This window comes from Notechis scutatus, chromosome 13 (assembly GCF_049901735.1).
Source record: "Notechis scutatus isolate UNSWTSFEM ecotype Mainland chromosome 13, rNotScu1.2, whole genome shotgun sequence".
Classification (NCBI taxonomy): domain Eukaryota; kingdom Metazoa; phylum Chordata; class Lepidosauria; order Squamata; family Elapidae; genus Notechis; species Notechis scutatus.
This window is the reverse complement of record NC_142021.1, coordinates 1,879,562-1,902,667: the sequence shown is the minus strand read 5'-3', so window position 1 is coordinate 1,902,667 and position 23,106 is coordinate 1,879,562. Positions and strand designations below refer to the sequence as shown.

At 45.3% G+C, this 23,106-nt stretch overlaps 1 protein-coding gene and 1 long non-coding RNA gene across 3 annotated transcripts in view; one reads left to right on the top strand and one right to left on the bottom strand.

Annotated features, from left to right (window-relative positions):
* Positions 1–2,767: 2,767 nt before the first annotated feature.
* The window catches only part of ATP2A2 (ATPase sarcoplasmic/endoplasmic reticulum Ca2+ transporting 2), a 41,083-nt gene continuing 20,744 nt past the window's right edge, over positions 2,768–23,106 (bottom strand). The window contains exons 8-21 of one of the 2 annotated variants that reach the window (XM_087942559.1): positions 21,041–21,505; positions 18,320–18,408; positions 17,333–17,435; positions 16,118–16,249; positions 15,904–16,026; positions 15,128–15,346; positions 14,160–14,495; positions 13,427–13,647; positions 12,280–12,482; positions 11,314–11,399; positions 10,837–10,970; positions 10,546–10,663; positions 9,464–9,584; positions 2,768–3,872 (exon numbers count right to left, since the gene is read on the bottom strand). In XM_087942559.1, the coding sequence (XP_087798685.1) occupies positions 3,859–3,872; positions 9,464–9,584; positions 10,546–10,663; positions 10,837–10,970; positions 11,314–11,399; positions 12,280–12,482; positions 13,427–13,647; positions 14,160–14,495; positions 15,128–15,346; positions 15,904–16,026; positions 16,118–16,249; positions 17,333–17,435; positions 18,320–18,408; positions 21,041–21,505 (2,364 nt within the window). In that variant the 3' untranslated portion in view covers positions 2,768–3,858. Of the gene's footprint in view, positions 3,873–8,939; positions 9,585–10,545; positions 10,664–10,836; positions 10,971–11,313; positions 11,400–12,279; positions 12,483–13,426; positions 13,648–14,159; positions 14,496–15,127; positions 15,347–15,903; positions 16,027–16,117; positions 16,250–17,332; positions 17,436–18,319; positions 18,409–21,040; positions 21,506–23,106 lie in introns of those variants that run through there. The other variant, XM_087942558.1, reaches the window with a different exon arrangement.
* Positions 8,076–8,625, top strand: LOC148129581 (uncharacterized). Its single transcript, XR_015745236.1, has 2 exons — positions 8,076–8,203; positions 8,489–8,625. It is a non-coding gene; the product is annotated as an uncharacterized LOC148129581 (long non-coding RNA).

Sequence of the window (23,106 nt, the reverse complement as noted above, 5' to 3'; positions counted from 1 at the left end):
TGTTTCTGCTTGCTTGTTCCTAATAATTTTGGGCAAGCCGCTTCCGGCAAAGAGTGGGTGGGCTTAATCACTTAACACCGGGAGCGTTGCATGTTTCACGGCGATGACATGTTTACACCATTAAAACCCATGTTTAAAATTACCGATGGCTTTTCTTCCGTTCTCCAGCGTGGTGGAGAGAAACGGAGCTTTTAATGGCCTTGGAAAATGACAAGTCCCTGAATCACAAAAGCAGCCGGGTTTTTAAACGCAGGTTTTCTTTTCGCAATTACGATAATTGTGATTAGACTTCAGGCTTTGTATTGGGACGCCCACAAGGGCCCTGGCTATGAATTGCAGAAATAAGTATTGTACAGCGAATTGCAAAAATAAATATTGTACAGCGAAACGGGGCAAGAGTGGCATTTATTCCCCATGCCAGAATCTGGGACAAAGTGCTCCCCGTTTCCCTGAGCAACTGAAGTCTGCCAGAGGTTGGGTTGCTTGATGCTTTCTTTCCAAGGAAATCACGGGAATTTGTTTTTTTTTTTAAAAAAAACACTTTTGGGCCCCTTCTGCATCTCAGACATCACACCCATTTGCAGTATAGTACAAGGAAAAAGCCCCAGAAATGGGGGGAAGCCCCCCAAGACAGCCTTCTCTCTTGGAGGAAGACCCCAACAATTGACAATGCTGGGGTTGGGCCAATGGGGACCCCCTGGGCCTGGCCCTCTTCATTTGCAACACTCTTGATTTACTCCTAGGGTGGGGTGGGTGGTTTTTGCTTCTGCAGTCTTTTCTAAGCTTCACTGCCCAGAGAGTTTGGTTAATGCAGGTGCTAGAGAGTCCAGCTCCTCTAGAGAACAGACTCTATGGTTTGCTGGGACTCAGTTGGGTTGGTTTATGCCAGGGATCTCCAACCTTGGCAACTGTAAAGACTCGTGGACTTCAACTCACTGAATCACAGAATTAACAAGAGTTGGAAGGGACCTTGGAGGTCATGTAGTCCAACCCCCCTGCACAAGCAGGAGAGTCTGTTCCAAATATAAGCCTCTACCTAGGATTGAACTCCCAAGAGGCAACCTTTCTGAAGAAGCTCCTTGGATGAGAAGCGAAACATCTTCAGGGAAAAACGAAGTCCAATTGTCTCTTGAAAAAAAAAAAAGAAAAAGAAACTTTGGGACAACGAGGACTTGGATGACTTGAGGATGTCCAAATGCATGGATTTCAACTCGCCGAATTCTTAAATGAAGTTTTTGGGGAACAAAAACCAGGGAAACATTGGAATTGGAAAACAAGAGTTGACAGAAAATAAACCAGGCAACATCGGGAGTGCTTAATTCGACAAGAGTTCCCGTTTGGTGTAAAGATGGGGCTACCAGTTTTTCTCTATAATCTTTCGTTTCTTTCTGGCATTAACCAACTTGATGGTGGCTAAATTAACCCGGCATAAAAAAGTCCTTCAGTAATGTAGGTCATGTGGAACCGCACTTTGAAAATGAATTTTCCTGTTCCAAAATAACCCTCCAAGTCAAAGTATATTTTCAAGTATAAACAAGGCTCAGTGGATTAAATGTTTAATATTGTTGGCCTTCGCTCAAGTAGAGTATCAGTGACACAGTCATCTCTAAAGCTTAGACTGCAAGCTGGAAACTGAAGCTCAACTCTTTTTATAGGAATCGCTTAAAATAACACCTTATTTCCAGCCGAGAAGCCCCTAAATGCTTTCTTGCCAAGGATTACCAGCAAAAATCCCAATATAATTACTTCTGTTTCTCGTGGCTTCTTCTCTTAAAAGCAGATGCCATGCAGGAAAAAAAATACATCCCTTGATCTAATCCATTAATGCCACAACTGGAAGCAATAAAATACAAATTCCAATCGCAAGAGAAGTATAAAAGAATACTCAAGAAAAAAAAAACCCAAACCTCCAGCATTTTCATTTGCAAACGAATAAAGGGCTTGTTTTCTATCAACATCTTTTATTTTCCTATCAGGATGACAGCTGTTGCATTGCTAATTTGGTTTCTAAAGGCTCTTTGAAGGCAGATGCAATTTTGGGGCTGTGGATCCCAAGTTCAAAAAGATCCACTTTTTTGAGTTCCAGCCACCTTTTTAAAAGCTAAATTGCAACGACTTTGTACAGTCATCTGGCTGGCTGGTGAAAGAGTCCATCGTTTTTGAGGCTGGAAGACAAGGTGAGTTCTCCCACAAAAAGCTACTTACAGGAAGGATATTTGTTTTGGTGTGTCGTACAGGTCACCTTCAAAAAGTGAGGGGAGCCAAATGTCAACTCATAAAGTATTTTCTGTACGTTTTATAGTTGGCAATAGAAAGAAGTGGGGGAGGGAGTTTCAAAGAGCAGGTATCAGTGTGGAATTGAAAGTGCATTCCATGAATAGTTTTTTAGAGATTGTAACTTGGGTGACTGAAACTTCTGCTGTGCAAAAATCTAATTGGAGAGCATAATGGATAACTCTTGGCTAAGGATGTGTTTCATTGGAGAATATGAATTATGATACACCCAGAGGGGTGGGGGGAAAAGCAGGGTCAAGGGTGACAGTGAATTACGTCTCTCAGAGTTGGCTACGCCCAGATCATGCCGACATGTTGATTTCTAATAAATCCTTTGAAGTTTTCGGAGTTTCGCTCGAGACTCATGACTTAATTGGGGTAACTATTGGAATCCTGACACCCCGTTTCTTTGATTCTGATGCTCTCTGGCCTAGTTGCAAAGCAAGAGGCGTCCAAACTCCAGACCTTGAAAATACATCAGAGGCAAAGGGTGTTTTACTGTAGAATAAGTTTTTTATTTTACCCGAAACCAGGATGGTAGTTGTGATGCTCCATCAGACGTTATTTACAACTTCTAAAAAAAAAAAAAGTCACACATGCTATCTTAGAAATGGATCCAAAGGGCTCCCAACGCAACACAGCCATGGCCACGTTTCGCCCGTGGGAATTCCCTCCAGGTAGGATCCAGACGACGGCGTGTCTCCCAAGGGCTAGCCACTCGCGTTTGAAACCCCATCCGAGAAAAAAATATCAAGGAAGGAAAACAGGAGTGCGCCTCCTGCTCGCAGTGGCTGGAAAGCCCTTGAGATTTTACACGCCTTGTTCAGATCAAATGCATCACGACTCATGTATTGCACCAAACGACTTTAGATTTAAAATAAGTTACATGACTACAGTGCAAAAAAGAAAAGTCTATTTGCACACTCCAGGTTATTATTATTTTGTTTGTTTCCTTAAAAAAAAAAAAGAAGAAGCTGAAGTTATGGAATTTGAAGGTTTAAGAGTTTCCTTTAAAACATTTCAGGAACGGTACCATCCATCAATGATCTGTATAAATAGAACTGCATATTGTACAGAGCTGTTTAAACTGTTAAACTTTTTTTAAGATACAATAGAAGTCATCGGCTACGTACAACTGCAAAGCATGCATCGACAGTCTAATACTGTACATTTGATAAAGGATCATAACATTTTACACAATGAAATATGGAAAGGGGGGGGGGAGAAACTTGGCTGGTCATCACTCATATTTCTTGCTCAGCAGATTAAGGGAGCCTTGTCTTCATGCATTCCCGGACCATCTTTTGCAAAGGTCTGTTTTATCAGTTAAAAATTATATTGCACGGTTTGGTAGATCTGTATATATAAACTTTTAGTTGTAAGAGCACCACACACTTCCTTCACGGAACACAAGTTTGCAGTTCAATTTTTTTTTTCCTCCTTCGCTTTCGGGAAGGCATTTTAAAGTTTTTTTTTTCCATGTACAAGACTCATGCAGATGTTTTCAGCAGATGCGTTGCTAAAGACACATGCAAGAAAATTAACCTTACAATTCTGCAAAAATTGGTTTAGGACCAAATGATTTTACTCCAGTTCCACTGCAAAGGAAAAGAGAGAGAGAGAAAAAAAAGAGAGAGAGAGAGAGAGAGAGAGAAGAAAACATTAGTGATAAAAGACAGATAAAGAAAGCATAATAAAAGCAAAAGATTGCTTTTTCTTTAAGACTTAGTAGCGATAGGCAATTGATCATAACTTCCCACAATTCAACAGGAGAATACAGGTTAGTGGAAAAAGAACTAAGAATTAAAAAACTAAGAGGAGGTTTAGAATTAGCAAGTTTCCATCCACCCGAAAGCTGCAAGCTGGTTAGTGGATCAAGACACAAATACAGCCAATTGTGGAGTTGAGACGACTCTTCAGAATTGTACCTTCCCTTTAAGACCCCAGCAGTACAAACAGGGGGCTTGTAACCCCTCTCTTTGGGGAGGGGTTGAACCCCAAAGATCTGGAGCCCAACTAATCCATCTAATCTAATCCATCACTATTTAAGAGTGAGTCAGATTAAGGACTCAATGCAACCTTGTTTTAAACCGTTTGGGTTTTTCACGTCAAGACTTTCCCATCCATTGTGCTTTGCAGAATGACTGGCTCTCTTGAGCTTTCTCCGGATTTTAAAAAATATATATTAATTTCAGAGGGCATTTGTTCAAACCAAAAGCAACTTGTCACGGCAGGTTAGGAATCTGCCTGGTTTTGCTTGGCCTCACTCTTCATTTCTTGAACGGAACAAAATTTCTTAGCAAATACTCAGAACTGCAGATCAACCTGTCCACCAACTATCTCCCCATTAGCTCTATTGTTTTTTTCCCTCTCTGGAATCTTTTGACCAGATTTATTCTACAGTGCCTGTTTGATCCATTCCCTCTGAATAAAACATTTCCACTCTGCCTTTTGTCGTAGGCTAAGGGGTGTGCCAGAAAGTACCCAGCTTTTTTGGGGGGGTATTTATTTATCTGCTGATGGGTAAAAATGTGCTTCTAAGCTATGAGCAGAGATGGTTAAGCAGTGCAAGATGTACAACAAGACAAGTGTGAGGACACAAGACAATCTGCATTATTGTTGCATGCTTTGTCTCTCCCTGCTTTCTCCTTGCATGCAGCTAAGTCTCTTATTGGGCTGCCCTGTGTCATTTTAGGATCACCACAGAGCGAAGATCCCCAACCTCTCTCTTTGAGATGCTCCCGGGAGGAAAGAAAAAAAGGGGGGAAGTTCAAAACCGAAGAGCTGTAAAATCTGTACACAGAAGCCATTTAGAAACGGCAACAAGCCCCGTTCTGCTGATTGAAGAGGACAGCTGTATTGTGTAAATAAAAGAAAGAGGGAGAGAAACGAATACCGGGGCAGCTCAGCTCTGCTTTTAAAAATAGATCATCCTGCTGTCTTAAGAGTCGGTTGTGGCCCAAGGCAGGTGGAAGAGGGAATAAGGATGCTGGGTTGGGTGGTATTTGCAAAATGGAGCCTCAACTTGGGCATGACAAATGACTGCTAGTGTAACTCACATTCTTGTTTGTGCAAAGAAAGGCCCCATGGAAGCCCCCTCTCCTAGGGGAGAGTTCAGAGACCCCATCCTCCCCCTGGGATTCCTCCAGCAGGGTCCCCTGCCGTGGAGACCCCAAGCAATGCTCTCCCGGGTGCCATCGGAAGAACCGCAGAGGGAGGAACCGGCCCCTCGACCTTGCAGCCGAGTTGACCTTCCAGGCTCAGCTGCTGCAAGTCCAGACTGTCTAACCGCCTTCTAAATCAAGCCTGTCTTGAGAATGTAGGCCAAACTTTGGTATGGACCACCTAAGAAGTCCCGTCTCTCCGTAGAAAGCCAGGCATTCTCTTCCTAGCAAAGCTTTTCCTACATATGGGGGCATCTTTCAAGCAAACCCCAGGAACAGCCAAGGGCTGACAAAGAGACCCTGCTAGGTGATGTCAAGCTATTCAACACCACCGACAATATTGCTACCCTTCAAAATGACCTCGGCTGTGTATCAGAATGGTCAAACAAAGGGCAACTTCAAATCTCAACAAACAAATGCTCTGTCTTACATATTGGCAAGAAAAAAATCAGAAAATAAAATACAAGCTGAATAGTCAAGATCTTGTTGATGACTCCAACTATGTCAACGACCTTGGAGGACTCATCTCTAATGATCTAAGTGCTAAAACCCACTGTAACTACAGAGCCAAAAGGCATTAAGAGTTGTTAACTTAATCTTACGTAGCTTTTTCTCCGGTAATATCACACTACTAATTAGAACATATAAAACATTTGCTAGACCAATCGTTGAAGACAGAGGTCTGTAGGGGGTGTGCATAAGCGCACCAACGTGCCTACCGTCCCTGTCCTATTGTTTCTTTTTTTAATCATATCCATTTCATGTATTCATAACCATGCTTATTCTTATACCTGTTATCTAATACTTGCTTGACAAATAAATAAATAAAAAATAGAAAATAGATAGCACTGATGATGTTCCCTAGTTGGGTCATGAAAGGCCCACATGAAAGCAGCCAAGCTCAGAGAGCACCAAACGTGAGAGTAGCGAGCTCAGCCTCTCAGAGGCCTCCTCTTCCTCTTCCTCCACTTCTCCTCCTCTCTACCAATCCCATTCCTTTCCAGTACTGATGATGTTACCTAGTCAGGTAATGAAAGGTCTGCAGGAAAATAACCAAACTTAAGACAGCATCCAGGACCCTACAGTCCTCCTCCACTCTGCAAACCTCTTTCCCTTCTAGCACTGATGATGTTCCCTAGTTGGGTCGTGAAACATCTGCAAGAAAACCACCCAGCTCAGACAGCACCAAGGACCATACAGTCTTTCTCCTCGTCTTTCTCCCCTCCTCTTCCTCCTCCCCCCACTCTGCAAACCCCACTCTTTTCCGGCACTGATGAGGTAACCTAGTTGGGTCATGAAACGTCTGCAAGAAAACCACCCAGCTCAGACAGCACCAAGGACCCCAGAGAGATCCTGCGTTTGGGACTGCTAAATATTTTGAGAAGGGAACGCGGTGGACCTGCTGGCTCTGAAAGGGCCCCGGGGATTTTTAAGAAGGAAGGCAAGCGGTTGAGTCTCTCGGGATTTAGATCAGAGGAAAGGCGAGGGAACACGGGAAAGGCTTTTGCACTACGCTAAGGCAGAAATTGTAGGCTAGAGAAATTGCAATGGGGGGAAAGAACACGAGCCTTTGTTTATTGAGGTCTCTGGAAGGGCACACAGCACAGGGCTCTCATGTTTCCCGTTACATACATAGCTACACGCACCGCCATCGAAATGGGAGAGAGATACTCACTTCAGTCGGTGAAATGTTGGAAGGCATTGGAGAGAAACACCACACAGTTAGACTGTTAATGAACTTACATATCAATACAGGACTCAGGTTTGGAGAGGCAATAAACAAACATCATGCACAGACATTGATCACAAGAGAACAATGGTGGTTAGTGCCACGCCGGGGAGGGGGCGGGGATAAAAAGAGTTCTCTACAGTATGTTCATTGTGTTACGTGGTATTTACAGTTTTTTTGCAACACACACAGACACACAGACACAAAAGTTGTCAACTTATTTGCTGCAGCCCGAGATGTGGCTATCGAGCAGATGGTTCCTTGACAAGGTGGCATGGAGAATGAACAGGCCTAACCAAAAAGGGGGGAAAACCCGGAGAGAAATCCCAGCTCTTAAAAAACACACACACACACACAAATCTGAGCCAACGATCAGATTTGGTTGTAAATGCCCCGATTAATAACGGTAATGGAACAGGGAGGGAGGAAAAAAACCCAAGACCTGACGCAAGAATTAAAATGGAATTTAGGTTAGAAATGAAAATGCCAAACAAAACAATCTCAATTTTAGAAAAGAATTTATTCTCTCTTTCTCTCTCTCTCTGCCTCTCTCTCTCTCTTTTTTTTTTTTTGCTGTTTGCTTAAAGTCCATCCAGATTGCCTTCTCCCCTTCCTTCCTTCCTTCTTCTGTTCCTCTCCCATCCCTTCCCAAAGAGGGCAATGCTGGTGAAACAACTTTGTTACAGTAAAAATACAGACGATATTTTTAAATAAATAGTTTTGCTTCTGCTTTTTGTTTTTGTTTGTTTGGTTTTTTTTTTAAAAAAAGAAAAACAAAAACTTCTACACGTATTGGGGATAGAAACGAAAAAACAAAAAACAAAAAAAATGAAAACAAGAAACAAAAAACCACCACCTAATTTTAGCGGGATGCCTCTCAAAATGACGTTTTCTGCACCGGCGAGATCAAAAAGTTACCTCTGAAGAAGCACAGAGCGTAAACAAGATACTTCTGGGAATCTAAAGGATAACCGTGCGTAAAATGCAAAAAAAAAGAAATGAAACAAAATGAAAAAGGAAGGAGAAAATAGGATGAGTGGCAGGGAGGGAAGGAGGGAGGAAGGAAGGGAGAAAATAGATGAATGGGAGGGAGGGAGAGAGGGAGGGAGGAAGGAAGGAGAAAATAAGATGAATGGGAGGGAGGGATGGAGGGAAGGAGGGAGGAAGGAAGGAAGGGAAAAATAGGATGAATGGGAGGGAGGGAAGGGGGGAGGAAGGAAGGAAGGAGAAAATAAGATGAATGGGAGGGAGGGAAGGAGGGAGGGAGGAAGGAAGGGAGAAAATAGGATGAATGGGAGGGAGGAAGGAAGGAGGGAGGAAGGAAATAGGATGAATGGGAGGGAGGGAGGGAGGGAGGGAGGGAGGGAGGGAGGGAGGAAGGAAGGAAGGAAGGGAGGAAGGAAGGAAGGAAGGAAGGAAGGAAGGAAGGAAGGAAGGAAGGAAGGAAGGAAGGAAGGAGAAAAACGGAGGCAGCAGCCTGGTCTTTCCAGTGCAGAAAACGCCCAGTGGAATATGACAAATTAGGATTAGGTGTTCAATCATGCAGCAGGCATGAAGAGTGTTCGCATGCTTCTGGTTTAAGGGAGGAAAACATCCCATCCTGCACGACACCCATTCCCTAAAATCTGCCACCAATCATGGTTTTCTCAAAATGTTGGTCCCTGCCTCCCCCCCCCCACCCCCCTCAAGCCCCCAGCCCTGTTGTCGTTTTTTACAAGGATGAGTGAACTATGAAACAGAACACTGTACATGCGTCTCCTCTACAAAAAAATATTTGCATAAAATAGTGTTTAATTTCTCTGTACATGTCGATGGACACTCTAGTTCGTGTATAAAAGAAGTGGGGGTAGGTGGGGGAGAAGAGGACTCACACACACACACCCACTCCCCCACGGGGGTCAGGGGAAAGAAAAAGAAAGGAAGGAAGGAAGGAAGGAAGGGGAAAAAAAAGAGAGGAAAAACCCAGAGTCTAGGATATGGAAACCTCAGTCACCGGCAAACATGTTCAATGTGAAAATTCAGCAGAATAAGACAAATTGCTTGGAACAATTTTTAAAAATTGGTATTTTTTTTGTTTTCCTTTCCTTTCCTTTCCTTTTAAGTTAAACATCTCTCTGACTGCCAAGCTATCACTACAGGACTTCAGGTCAAGAAAAAAACATGTCACTAAAGTTAGTGTCTGTGCTATAAAGCCAAATCACCAACGGCAAGGAGAGGAGCACGAACGGCCAGGAAATCCCTTCGGTGCATGCAGACAAAGGACGTGGTTTGGTGGTGGGCGGCCCACTATCTTTACCCGGCTCCAGGTAAGTACGGGCCACAAACTTAAGAGTCTCGTCCAGCAGGATCACCGGCAGGGAGAGCTTGAGCACCATCAGCCACTGGGTCACGTTCAGAGGGGTGATCTGGAAAATCAGCTGGGGAAAGAGAAGGAGGAGGGTCAGGGCGGGAGAGCTTGTGCGAAGGGACGGAGCTTCGAGTCCCAGAATTGTGCTAGGTCGACGCTTCTCAACCTCAGCATCTCTTAAAGTGTGTGAACTTCAACTTCCAGAATTCACTAGTGTCAAGAGTATACTCGTGAACTGGAATAGAGCACGGTGACAAGGTCAGCCAATGAATAGGCACAGCGACTAAGTCAGCCAATGAGGACTGTTTGGAAACTGAAACTAGAAGGACAGCTCTGAAGCTACGTTGAGCTTCGAGTCTGTCTATGGAAGACGAAACGGCTTCTCTCCTCTGCTGTGTGTCTCGCTTGCCTGCTGAACTCAAGTGAAACTGTTGTCTGCTCCTGAGCTCCTGAGTGGCTGTTCTGCTCTGAACCTGTGACATGTCTGCTTCTGTTTGAGTTGGCTCCACGTTGGAGAAATCTACAACTGGTATTGTAAAATTTACTTTTATGTGTTTATAAAGAAGTTAAAATGAAGCCTCAGCCACCTGTGTTTACTTTTCTGGCGCTAGGTCAGCTTTCCCTCAATCTGGGCAACTTTGAGATGGGTGGACTTCCTGTGATGGTTGGGGAATTCTGGGAATTGAAGTCCACCCATTTTAAGAGATGCTGAGCTTGAGAAAGAGGCCTTAGCCAGATGCTCAGGGAGACCTTGGCGAGTCAGGTGAAGACAGGATGAGCTTCTGCTTTTCCTTCACCCTTGAATGGGGTGGTGAAGGCCTTAAGTCTTTGGAGTATAGCTAGTTTGTAGAGTGCCTGGGCGAGGATTGGATGATGTGCTCTTTAACAGCACACTGTCTGCTTCCGTTTCTGCAAACAGCAGCTGGGAGAGAAGTCTTAACTCTCCATGGGTTAGCAAGCTGGGCTTCTGATGCTGCTTTCCCCCCCCCGGACCCGACCCACCCCCCCGAGGGTGAGTTGCAGGGACTTACTGGCAATGGTTCTACATAAAGGATAAGGAAGTGAAGAGACATGGACAAGCAAATGGATCCCAGGAGCCAGACGTTCTCCCACGGAGGCATCCGCATCAAGGATTGGTTCTCCGAGAGGCTGAGGGAGGACAAGAGAAAGCTCGTGAGAATGGAGTTGCAGGACATCCGGTTCAATCCCTCTGGAGGGCCTATTAAGACTGCTGAATGGAGGAGAAAGAAGAGGAGGATAGATGGAAGAGGAGAAGGAAAAGACAGAGAAAGACATCTTTTTCTCCTTTCAGGCATCCTAACCTGTTGAGGGCGTTGCACATCTCTATGGTGACCAAGACGGAGAGCGCCATGGTCATAGGGTAGGGAGACTCAAACACCACACAGTCGACCCCTTCAAACTCTGGATTGTCCTCTTTGCACTGCAGGAAATGACTCTGAAAAACAGCAGAAGGCAATGTTAATCTCAACAAAACTCTCCCAGGGCCAAATTTGCTCTTTTTCTCTACTCTAAATTCACCAAAGCACCCTCAATGGTACAACACCGCTAAGAACAGTTTAAAAAAAAAAAAAGCCCACGGTTTCTAATCAGATTATTACTGTTAAGCAGGGACTCCTTGGACGAGTAAGAGGATTTTCCGCAATACTTGCGGATGGATTTTAGCAAGTTTTTTGAGCCTGTCTTCCGGTGACACGCCACGTAGGCAGGTTGCAAGCAAAAAAGGCTAAGCTTCTTTTGGAAGACGAGTTGCCAAGAACCAAAATATCAAAAGGAAATACCAGCTGGTAGTAGGTGATTCTCGGGCCCCCATCCGCAGCTATGAACCACCAAGCAGCAGCACCCACTGTGGCAGCTCCGACGTAGCCTTGAGGAGAAGAAAAAGCACAGTGAGTCTCGCGCCACTGAGTTAACGGCCACCCCACCGATGGCCCACGGCTTCCTGAGTCTGCCATCGCTCTGCAAGTTTAGGTCTTATCGGTCAAGTCCTCACAACTGGATTCCTTCCCACGTCAGATCTCTGACTCGGAACAAATCCAGGAAAGTGGCCAAGTCAGTGGTTCTCAACCTATGATCCACAGGTCCCTGGAGGGGGCTGCAATGTTTGAGGCAGTCTACTGCTTTAAATCTTGAGTTGAGTTTTGGTAGCCTTTGGTGGCCATGGCCTATGGACCCCAAAGGTATTTAAAGGGGGCCTGTATTGAATGGGCCCACGTTGTATGAGTGAGAGGAATTCCATGTGCAAAGCCTTGGGGGACTCCGCTAAAACATGGCCCTGTGTCTTTTGGGATGCTTGTTGCGTTCATCCTTAGTTAAACCTCCTGGCATCATTGGCTAAGAACCAGACTTGAAACTGTATTTAACACAAAGCAATCCAAGGACAAGATCAGTTGGAGGTCCTGATCTGAAAGAACCACTGACTTGACTGCAACTCTTAAAAAATAGCCAAGAAACAGATGCAGCCCCTGAGAACTAATTTTGGTACCCAAAGACGATCTTCTGTTACCTTACCCTGCTACAAAACTGATTTTTATGCCTGTCTGATTATGGCACTGTTACTTAACCTTGGCCACTTGGAGAAGGGGGGGGGGACTTCCAACTCCCAGAATTCCCCAGCCAGCATAGGAAATGGAAACCCACCCCTGCTGTTCAAGTGGCCAAGATGGGGAAAAAAAATACTGAATTAAGGGGGAAAGGGAACAATCTCTGTTCTCTCTAGTTCAGTGGCACTCAGGCAAAACACTCACATCCGATCGCCAAGTAGCGGAAAAAGAGCCACCCGGAGATGAGGGGCTCCTTAGGGTTACGAGGGGGCTTGCTCATGATATCCAGGTCGGGGGGGTTGAAGCCCAGGGCGGTGGCGGGAAGTCCGTCAGTCACAAGGTTTACCCATAACAGCTGGACAGGGATTAAAGCTTCCGGGAAGCCCAGAGCAGCGGTCAGGAAGATGCTAGAGGAGGAGGAGGAGGAAGAACAGAGGTTAAGCCACGTTAACGCCAAGGAGTGTCTTAAGCTACGAGGCTTGAAAGTTAAACCCCACGGATCAGCAGCTGGCCTCTCACTCTTCACGCTCTCAGAAGTGAGCAAGCGGACGGCAGGAAGGGAGGCTTGGACCCTGCCCGGGAAGGTGAAGTGTCCCCCCACCAATGGAGGGAGGTCTCTGGGATCCCTTCTTTTATTCTTAGATAAGGCTAGTCCTTATCTAAGAATAAAAGAACGGCAGCTCGGTGGCTAAGACGCTGAGCTTGTTGATCAGAAAGTTTGGCGGTTTGAATCCCCAGCGCCGCGTTACGGAGTGAGCTCCTGTTCCTTGTCCCAGCTTCTGCCAACCTAGCAGTTCAAAAGCACCTAAAAGATGCAAGTAGAAAAATAGGGACCATTATTTTGGTGGGAAGGGAAGAGTGTTCCGTGTGCCTTATCGGTGTTTATAGTCATGCTGGCCACATGACCACGGAGACGTCTTCGGACAGCGCTGGCTCTTCTTCGGCTTTGGGACGGAGATGAGCACCGCCCCCTAGAGCCGGAAATGACTGCCACAAATGTGCAAGGAGGGGAACCTTGACCTTTAAGGCTAGTCCAAACCTTGGCAACTCCAGAATTCCCCAGTCAGCCGTGTTTATCTTGTAAGCTGGCCAGAGCAGCTTTGAAACATGATGGGCAGCAAATAAAATTTCGTAATAAAACAATAGAGCTGAGGTTTACAAGCCTTAAAATAGCTGTTCTAGATGCTTAAAACAGCTCTCCAGTTTTAAGCTACCTTGGGGACCCAGTTACCCATCTAAACGGGCCTGATCTCAAGACTCTCTCCAGAGGGCGCGATAGATACCCATGGAGGCTGCCAGGAGGAATCCAGCCCTTGCTCTGCTCCTAGTTGCAAACGCCCCGGTTACTCACCAGACCACTTCTCCAACGTTGGAGGAGATGAGGTAGCGAATGAATTGCTTCATGTTGTTGTAGATGGCCCGGCCTTCCTCCACGGCGGCTACGATGGTGGAGAAGTTATCGTCCGCCAGCACCATTTCCGACGCCGTCTTCGCCACGGCCGTGCCGGATCCCATGGCAATTCCGATTTCTGCCTTCTTCAAAGCGGGGGCGTCATTTACGCCGTCTCCTGTCTGGGAGAAGTTTCAAGTTGGGTCAGGATCCCCAGCCAAAAGAAACCAACAAGTACAAGAAAAAACCAACCAAAGTACACAGAGCTTCAAGGAGGACTTGGAACCGATCGAACGGCTTTGCTTCCTGCAAAGGTTTCGTCACCTAGGCCTGACTTTTATCCCTTCTGGGAGGGGCAACCACCTCCCAGCCTTACTCCCGAGTCGCCCCTTCTGTCTCAGCTGCTTTCGCCTTCTAGTAGCTCTGTGCACACGCACACTGGGAACAGGCTCCCCTGGGTCCTCTGCCTCACTGCTGCCAGACTCCGGAGGCTCCAGAGTCAGCACCCCACTCCCAGATGGTCCTGGCCCCATCTCTGCATCGGATGGAGGACCCTCATCCGAGTCCTCTCCAGGCTCCCTGACTGGTTCCCTTTCGTCCTCACTGTCTGCACCAGCTGCCAGCGAACCCAACAAGACCCAACATCCCATCACACGTTTATCGGTGCACAAAAGCTCCCCACTTGCACACTTACCATTGCTGTGATCTCGTCAAAGGACTGGAGAAACTCCACAATTTTGGACTTGTGGGAGGGTTCCACGCGGGCAAAGCAGCGGGCATTCATGCAGGCGTCTCTCTGGCCGGCTGGCGAAAGTTCATCAAACTCCCGGCCGGTGAAGGCTTTGGAGGTGACGTCGTCCTCTTCGCCAAAAATGCCAATGCGCCGGCAGATGGCCACCGCCGTCCCCTTGTTGTCGCCGGTTATCATGATCACACGGATGCCCGCTTGCCGGCACAGCTTTATGGAGGAGGCCACCTCAATGCGGGGCGGGTCCAGCATTCCCACACAGCCCACGAAGGTCAGGTTTGTCTGAAAGGGGAGCAAAGCCAGAGGCGGTCAAGGGGTCCTAAGCAGAAGGAAGCTGCCCACATTGCAACAGCCAGAGATCCCAAAGTGGAGATTGACAAGGATGTAGATTTATCTTTATTACTTTGCAACTTTTAAACATGTAATCTGCTACGTCTTTTCTTTTTTCTTTCTTATCTCTTTCCTTCCTTCCTTCCTTCCTTCCTTTAGCCCGTTTTCTTCTAACTTTCCTCTCTCTCTCAATTTTCTTTCCTTCCTTCCCTTTCACCCTTCCTTCTTCTAATTTCTTTCTCTCCCTAATTTTCTTTCTTTCCTTCCTCCCTCTAACTTCCTCTCCACTAATTTTCCTTCCTTCCCTTTCTCCCATCCTTCTTCTAACTCCTTTCCTCTCTCCCTCTACCGATCTTCCTTCCTTCCTGAAGTTATCATTCCTCCCAAACCAAAGATTACAGAGAGAGTTCATTCTCAATCTCGCAGGTGTAAGGCATAGCATGATCTGGGCATGCTAGACATCGAAACGCAGAGCTCACCCCCAAGGAGCTCCGCCCAGCCAATCTGGGACTCCCACCCAGCAGGTCAAATCAACTCTGTTTAAAACTCCAACGATGAAAACTTCGACCTGACATCAGACCAACCTCATAGGTGATGAAGCCTGCAGAGTCTTCCAGGTTCATTTCTTCCTTTCTCGGGGGGTTGTCATGGGTGGCCAGGGCCAGGCAACGCAGTGTGTCCTTCCCGGTGCCCCACTCACGGATGACGGTCATGATCTTCTGCTTAACCCCCGGGGTTAAGGGTATCTTCATGTGGCCTGCTCGGAAATGGGTGCACCTGTCAATCACTCCTTCTGGAGCGCCCTGCGGGAGAGCGAGAGTGGAACCAATTCAGCCTGCAGGCACTTTTTACCTTTTCGTCCCAGAAGCCCTTTCACAAAGGAGATGCCAAGAGGTCACCTAAACCCAGAGTCGTGTTGTGGTGTACAGGGCATCCTCGACTTACGACCAAAACAGAATTTCCACTGCTGAGCGAGCCAGTTCCTAAGTGAATTCCCTCAGTTGTTAAGTCAATCACTGCAGGTGTTAAGTCACTTACACAGATGTTAAATGAATCTGTTCCTCCAGGGACTTTGCTCATGAGGTCGCAAAAGGGGATCCCATGACCCAGAGACATGGCCACCGTCACAAATACAAGCCAGTTGCCAAGCATCCAAATCCCCGTGACCCTGGGGGATGCTGCAGTGGCCGTAAGTGTGAAAAACGGTCGTAAGTCCCTTTTTCCCCGTGCCGTTGTAACTTTGAACCACCACTCAATGAATGGTTGTAAGTCCAGGACCGCCTGCAATCTGGCCCATCTGTTCTGGTGCCCCTTCAGTGATTTCTCTCTCTCCCTCCCCCCCCCTTCCAGGGTAACTTGCCTTCACAAACATCTTGGTCATGGCTGTCCGGCTGGGCTTGTTTGGCGTGCAGTAAACGGACATGGATTTCCTATCCCGGGAGAATTCGAGCGTGAATTCTTTCCTCATCAGCTGCTTGATCACCTGCGCAGGGAAGAGTCAGAACTGGGTTGTAATCAGTGTGCGTGGAAGCACCTGGGTTGCCCCAGAAGCCCAGTGCTGTAGGAGGACTGACCGAATTGCAAGCGTTGGCCCGCTCGATCTTGGACAGGCCTTTCAGGTCCGTGTCGAAGACGTTCATCTTCTCCACCAGGCAAGTCAGGGCTGTCTCCGTGGCTTCGCCCACCTTCTCGTAAACGCCCTTCGTCTTTAATTTAAAAAAAGAAAAAAAAAGCCACTGTTGACACGAAGCAGAAGAGTCATTCATAATCACCTGTGGGGTTGGCCAACTCAAGAGATGGAATGACACTGAACAAAGCATGCTGTCATGGCCCCCCGTCGGAGCCTGAATCTGTGAAGGAAGATGAGCCGGTGGAGAGATATGGGGAGGAGAATGGGGAGGAACAGGCCGAAGCAGGCCAGGGCCTTTCAGGATTGGGGCGGCTTGTAGGCAGGGAGGAACAGGGGCAGGATGACCAGCAGAGGCTAAGAAGTGAACACGAGAGACAGAGTTCAGACAGTGAGCAAGGACCACCTGATCCTCGAGCATGGAGACTGGACAGAAGGCAGGAACAGCTCAGGCTGATCTGACAACTCGGGAGGAAAGCACCCTGCCCCTCTTCAACAAGGCACACCTGAGATTTAAGGAGACGTTGTGGGGAGGGGCATTTGTCGGGAACAAATGCTCAATTAGTAGGGTTTGTTGTGCTGTACAGACAGTTGGAGTTTGCAGGACTGCTTGCTCTGGGACTTGCCACAAATATGGGAGCGTTTGGGGAACATTTGGAGCAACAAAGGGGCGCTTTCCACTGTTAGCTGACTGGGTTGCCTCTTGTACCATGCCCCAGGTCATCACACATGCTGACCTGAGGTGCCAACAGCTGATTAAAATCAGGAGAAGATCTGGAGTTTATTTGGCCATTCAATATAGGGTTTCAGCAGTTCTGATTGGCTTATGAGCCCCGTAAAAATATCATTAAGGTCCACATGAGATACGATCAACAGGAAATATGAAGAGCAAAGCAGTGACATCAAAAGTCCAAGTTATATTAATTTCGCTTGGTGTGTACACAGGCTTTAGCAGAGAACTATGGGAGACCAAGCCTTTTATCCCAGATTTTCCATTCCTCATGAGGTCTGCTCCAAATTCCCGTTCTTTATACTCCATGCTAGTTTAACGGGCTTATTATTTTCTTGAAGGGCACTCATGTGTTTCAAATCAGCACGGAAGAATTACATGCAAGACCACAAGAAGAGTTTTGCTTAGGCAATTCTCTCGAAGGCTACTCACTTCATTGAAATCCAGAGAGGAGTCGTTGCAGAGGGCGCAGATTGTGGCCAATTCAATGAGGCCGTCGTACATACAGCATTTGACAGGCTTATCATCTCTGTAACTGTTTGGGGAAGAATTGGGGGTGGGGGGGGGAGAGATAAAATTTCAGACAATCCTAATTCATCTGTGAACTAATTGGATCCTAGGAGAAGTCAGACAAATTGGAGCAGGTTCAAAAATAATATAATATAATAAATAATATAATAATATAATAATATAATAAATATAATAAATATAATATAATATAATATAATATAATATAATATAATATAATATAATATAATAAATATAATATAATATAATATAATATAATATATATAATATAATATAATATAATATAATATAATATAATATATATAATATATATAATATATATAATATAATAATAATAATATAATATAATATTAAAATAAAATAAAATAAAATAAATAAAATCATAAGAGGGTAGCAAATTGATGAAAATTGCTTTTAAGAGCTGGAAATTTTACAAAATTGGATGAATGCCATCAAAAGGACTGTTAGTCAAGAAGATTCCAGTACATAGGCTTTTAGCAATAAATCCATTTAACTGAATGTTCATGTGTGGGCCCGACACTTCTAGAACAGAAAGCTAACTCTGAAAGACCCTTTTGGATTATATTTTCAAAATAAATGTATAAATAAAAGGGTACAGTAGAGAATTATCATATTCTCCCCAGACAAGAGACAGACAGCAAGTATTAATAACATGTCTCAAACCATGTGCAGGTTTCCTGCTTCCCCAAAGGAAAATGATCACTTTTCAATCTACAGATTGAGAGGGTTTAAATCTACAGGTTGACACCAATCCCCCTTTATAGCATCTATTTGCCTTTTGGGCCCAATAATTCTAGGCTTGGCCACACCGCACACCCAGAGGCCCAGGAGATGGACAAGCTGGCCAACAGAAAGGATGAAAGTTCTCACATGTCTCCGACGGGAGCGTACGTTGACCCAGACACGGTGAATTCATTCAGACAGCAGCTATCCCCTTCCGCACGGTCCACAACGAACATCTGCCAGAGAGACAAGGGTGTGATTAAGCTCAACTAGCTGAGGCCATCTAGAACATTGTCACATTAAAGACGCAAAGTTTGATCAGCCTGCTTGCACTTAGGAACTAAGCATGTTTTACTTTAAAATAAGATCAAGCTGCACTTTTGAAAATATAGGTCACCTATAAGCTCCTCCGGTTGTCCCTTGAAATTACACCTTGCCCTATTTCCTTCCTTCTCACCTGACTAGAGCAATACATGAAGCCTTTTTCTCAAGCTGTTGGTTGAGCCTCTTGTGCTCCTACCATTCAAAAGGAGGGTCTCACATCAATCATCAGAAGATGTCAGACCTGGCACAACCTGATCCGTTCAGAAAGAAAGACCCTCGGCTCCATTTGTGGCCAAAAGGCTACTCTTACTAAAGCCAAGTAGTTACAGTACGCGAAGAGTTTGATTCTTCCTTCCCCTAGTTAGCTTCTCCTTCCCTGTCCCACCCACCCTGTTATCACCCCATTATCCAGTCACATTCAGAGAAGATATTTTGGTAACTGTCCATGCTGTGGTTGGTTAGATGGATGGGTTAGATGGTCCATTCCCAGGACCTTTGACTCCAAGGTCTTCGTCTCAGTTTCCCGCCCTTGTCTGCCCTCTGCAGCCCCTAAGTTCTCTCCCCCCATAACGTACGGCAGACTGATATCTAGCGAGAGAAGGAAGGCAGTTCTGTCAGGCGGATGCTTCAGCTCAATTCACAGAAGCCAGCTAGAAAGGGAAGCTCTTCATCTTGGATGAAAAGCGTGCAAACATGTTAATTTTTCCCCCCTTCTTCCACAGGTCTAGGCGATCCAAAAATGTAAAAAATGAACATAATGATGATACGGTCTTAATTTAGTCCCCCCCCCCCCTCCTTCCCCAAGTCCTCTCGCCAAGCAATATCCAACTTGGATTTGGGCCATTTTGCTGTTACTATCCACCTTCAGCGCCGTGTAAGTCTCAAGAATTTAAATTGCACCCTCTTGGACTAGCTACGGTTTGACAACAGACCGTAATGGAGAAAAATCCTTTCCCTTTCCCAGCATCTTCTTTTAAGCTTGCCGAAGAGATATTTTCACATAAAGTAGCTTTGACATGCTCGGCCATCCCTCACCAGCCCCACAATGTCCAGGAAATGTTTCTCTGCATTGCCTGATGGAACAGGCATTATTGGACGAGAGGGTTTTTTTTTTTAAGGCAAAGCCAAGGATTTTTCTGCCCTGCCAAAGATGCTTTCTGGGAGAAGAAAAGGCTCGGGAGCTGCTTTGTGGCGGAGTCGTTCCGCTGTTTGGCCTCGACCCACTGAAAGACTGGCGGTTATGCAAGATCCCTGCAAAGCGTCTCTCTTGGAATACAGATGAGCAGCGGCTTTGTGCGCTCTTTGTGAGCGGCCAAGGAGGCAAGGCGCATAGGTAAGCAGCCCATCAGGAGGGAGAAGGGAGATTCACTTCGGCTGTGGAAAAGACCCAGAAAAATCTATTGACGTTTTTATGGCTGTTGGCTCATTGGAGGCTCTTGCCCGGTCATCTCAACATCCGGCTCCCAGGACGGCCGTCCGGAGGGGATTCCTTGCTCCCTGCAAGAATGCAGTTTCCTTCCCTCCAGACTGCCTTGGAGGGAAAAGGCAATTTAATCAGTATTTCACAGGGGCTCTGATCGTCTTCCCTAGAGAATTGCCTGGGACGAGAATAAACCTCCCACCGTTAGGTTTGAGAAACCAAGACCTGTTTTTTTTCCCCCCAGCCTTCTTTTATCTTCTCAAAGTGAACAGAACTGGCTGGGTTAATGGGAAGAAGGGAGCATATTAAAAGCACTTTTAACATGGTACTTATTATCATATGTGGTGGTTATGCCCTGAGACCAGGAAATATTGGGTTAAAATAAAGAAGTGGCTACAAGACATCACCAAATATCAAATTGAATTTAAACCAGAATTCTTTTTGTTAAGGAATAATTACAGGCCAATATCCCAAAAAGATTAAATATATTATATTGCATATTTTGACAGCAGCCAGAATAGCTTTTGCACAATTATGGAAAGGAGCTAATGTCCCTTCAGAAGATTTAATCATACAAAAAGTATTGCAATGTGCAGAAATGAACAAACTCACAATGGAAATGAAAGCTAAAGAAGATTCTGAATATTATGCAGTATGAGATAAATGGTATGAATGGCTAAAAAATAGACGTAAAGAGTAGAAAGAATGGATTACTGTAAATAAAATAGATTTTAAGAGATTATTAATATAGACATGTGTATATGATATATAAGATATATGTATTTATTGATGCAAAATCATTGTTATGAATATAAATGTGATTTGTGTTTTTGAAAACTACAATAAAAACAAATTAATAAATAAATAAAATAAAAGCACTTTAACATCGGGATGGCTCAAAAAAAAATGTTAGGAATCGATAGTCTCTGGTTTAAATTAAAACTTGTATCTTGGCTTATTGAATGACCTTGAAATAAAGGCAGCTTCTCTAAAGACAGTTTTGCGAGAGTGGTTGATAAAAATGAAATCAGTTTTAGGACCAGAGAGACCGAGGCAGACAGTTCACCCCCATTTTTACCAGTCTTCCTTCTTAACCCACAGAAACCGGAGCAGCAGCAGCTTACCCGGCAAACCGACATCTGGTTGGTGGTGAGAGTGCCCGTCTTGTCGGAACAGATGACTGAGGTGCAGCCCAGGGTCTCCACCGAGGGAAGGCTCCGGACGATGGCATTCTTCTTGGCCATGCGGCGGGTGCCCAAGGCCAGGCAGGTGGTAATGACGGCGGGCAGGCCCTCTGGAATGGCGGCCACTGCAAGGGCCACGGCGATTTTGAAGTAGTAGATGGCGCCCCGGATCCAGGAGCCGCCGTGAACGGGGTCGTTGAAGTGGCCAATGTTGATGATCCAGACGGCGATGCAGATCAGCGAGATGACCTTGGACAGCTGCTCCCCGAACTCATCCAGCTTCTGTTGCAGGGGAGTCCGGTCTTGCTCGGTGGCCACCATTTCATCACGGATTTTGCCGATTTCTGTGTTGACCCCCGTGGCCACCACGACCCCCATAGCTTTGCCTGCAGCAATGTTCGTACCCTGGATGAGGAAACAATCGAATTCGGGCATTTCAAGTTTTTTTTTTTAAAAAAAAAACTTATTAAAAAACACTTCTCCCCCAAAGTTCATCATTTCAGACATTATTTCAGTGCAGTCTTACTGCAAGAATCTCATTTTGGCTGGTCTGATTCAGCGCTCGTAACTTAAGGCTACAGTCCTCAAGGTTTTGCATGTGATCTTCTTCTTCTAACCGAGAACAGACTTTGAAGCACATAATTGTCATCTGATGTATTTTATTCCTCTTACCAACCAAACACCCCCTACCAAAAAATTTCACAGGGAGCAGGTTTCTGATACCATATAATCCCCTCCTCCCTCCAAAAATACTTTCATTCTTTTGGTCCTCATCAGTGCCTTAGTTTAAAAGCAGGAATTTTTAGGCATACAATAGGTACATCTATGGTTTCTCTCTCTTTCCTAACTAGGTTTTAAGATGTAGACCCTTTCCTCCATTCATTACTTCATTCCTCTAGTACGTGATCAAATTCCACAGCACTCCAAACGGATCTGTGTTGAAGATTTAAAGTATAAGCACCAACAGCAGCGTCGATTAGGTGTGCAAAGGAAATCAACGCACAAGCAACGCTATCAAGGCTGACCAAGAGAGGAGAGCAGCAGAGAAATTGGATGATGGGATCAGAAACTACACCAAGAGTGTCCAATCTTTTAGCAAGCCTGGGCTGCCACTGAGTGAAGAGGAATTGTTTTGGACCACATATAAAATATAATATATATATATATATGGCCTTCAGCTTTGTTCGGGTATTTTCCCACGTCATTATAGTTGTGCTTTTAAATAATGACGTGGGAAAATACCCAACAAAGCTGAAGGCCATACATGTAAGTACCGCGAAAACTTAAGAAAATATATATATATATATATATATATATATATATATATATATATATATATATATATATATAAAGAACACGCCTGGTCTAGACATGTCTTAACAGCTTCTGAAAAACAGGCTTGCTTGATTTGATTTGCAATTCCGTAATGAGATCATTGTGCAAAAGATGATCTGAGTCCCACAGGGAGGACCTGAGTTTATTAGTGTAAGCACTACTCATATTTTTTAAAAAAACAAAACCAGCAGTGGTATTTACACAACGCCCTTTCCATTCAAACCAACCGAACCAGTTTCCATAAACTGGCACGAGCCGGTCAATGGTTGGCAAGACGGTGTACATATTGTAAACTTCTGAGGACTCACTCCACGTTCTCAAGGAACAGCTTCTGAAGTCCATCCAGGGAGCTGGATGAAGAGGACATAAATTTTAATTGGGGTGACTACCTCAGAACAGAGGCAGAAGAAAGGAAGGGGGGGTTGGGGGGGGGGGGGGAAATGGTTCTCAGCTGTTTTGCCAGACGCAGGAACAGCAGGAGCTGTTAATGCCAGGATAATAAATCAGATGAATAGCCAGGACTCCAGTTATGAAATTCTTGAGTAGCAATTGATTGCTGATGTGTAAGTTCCTGCTCGAACACCAGAAAACCCTTGTTCTCAGCACAAAGAGAACTCTTTAAAAACTCTCCCCCAAAGGAAACCACAGATAAGGAGGGAAGCACTGAGCAT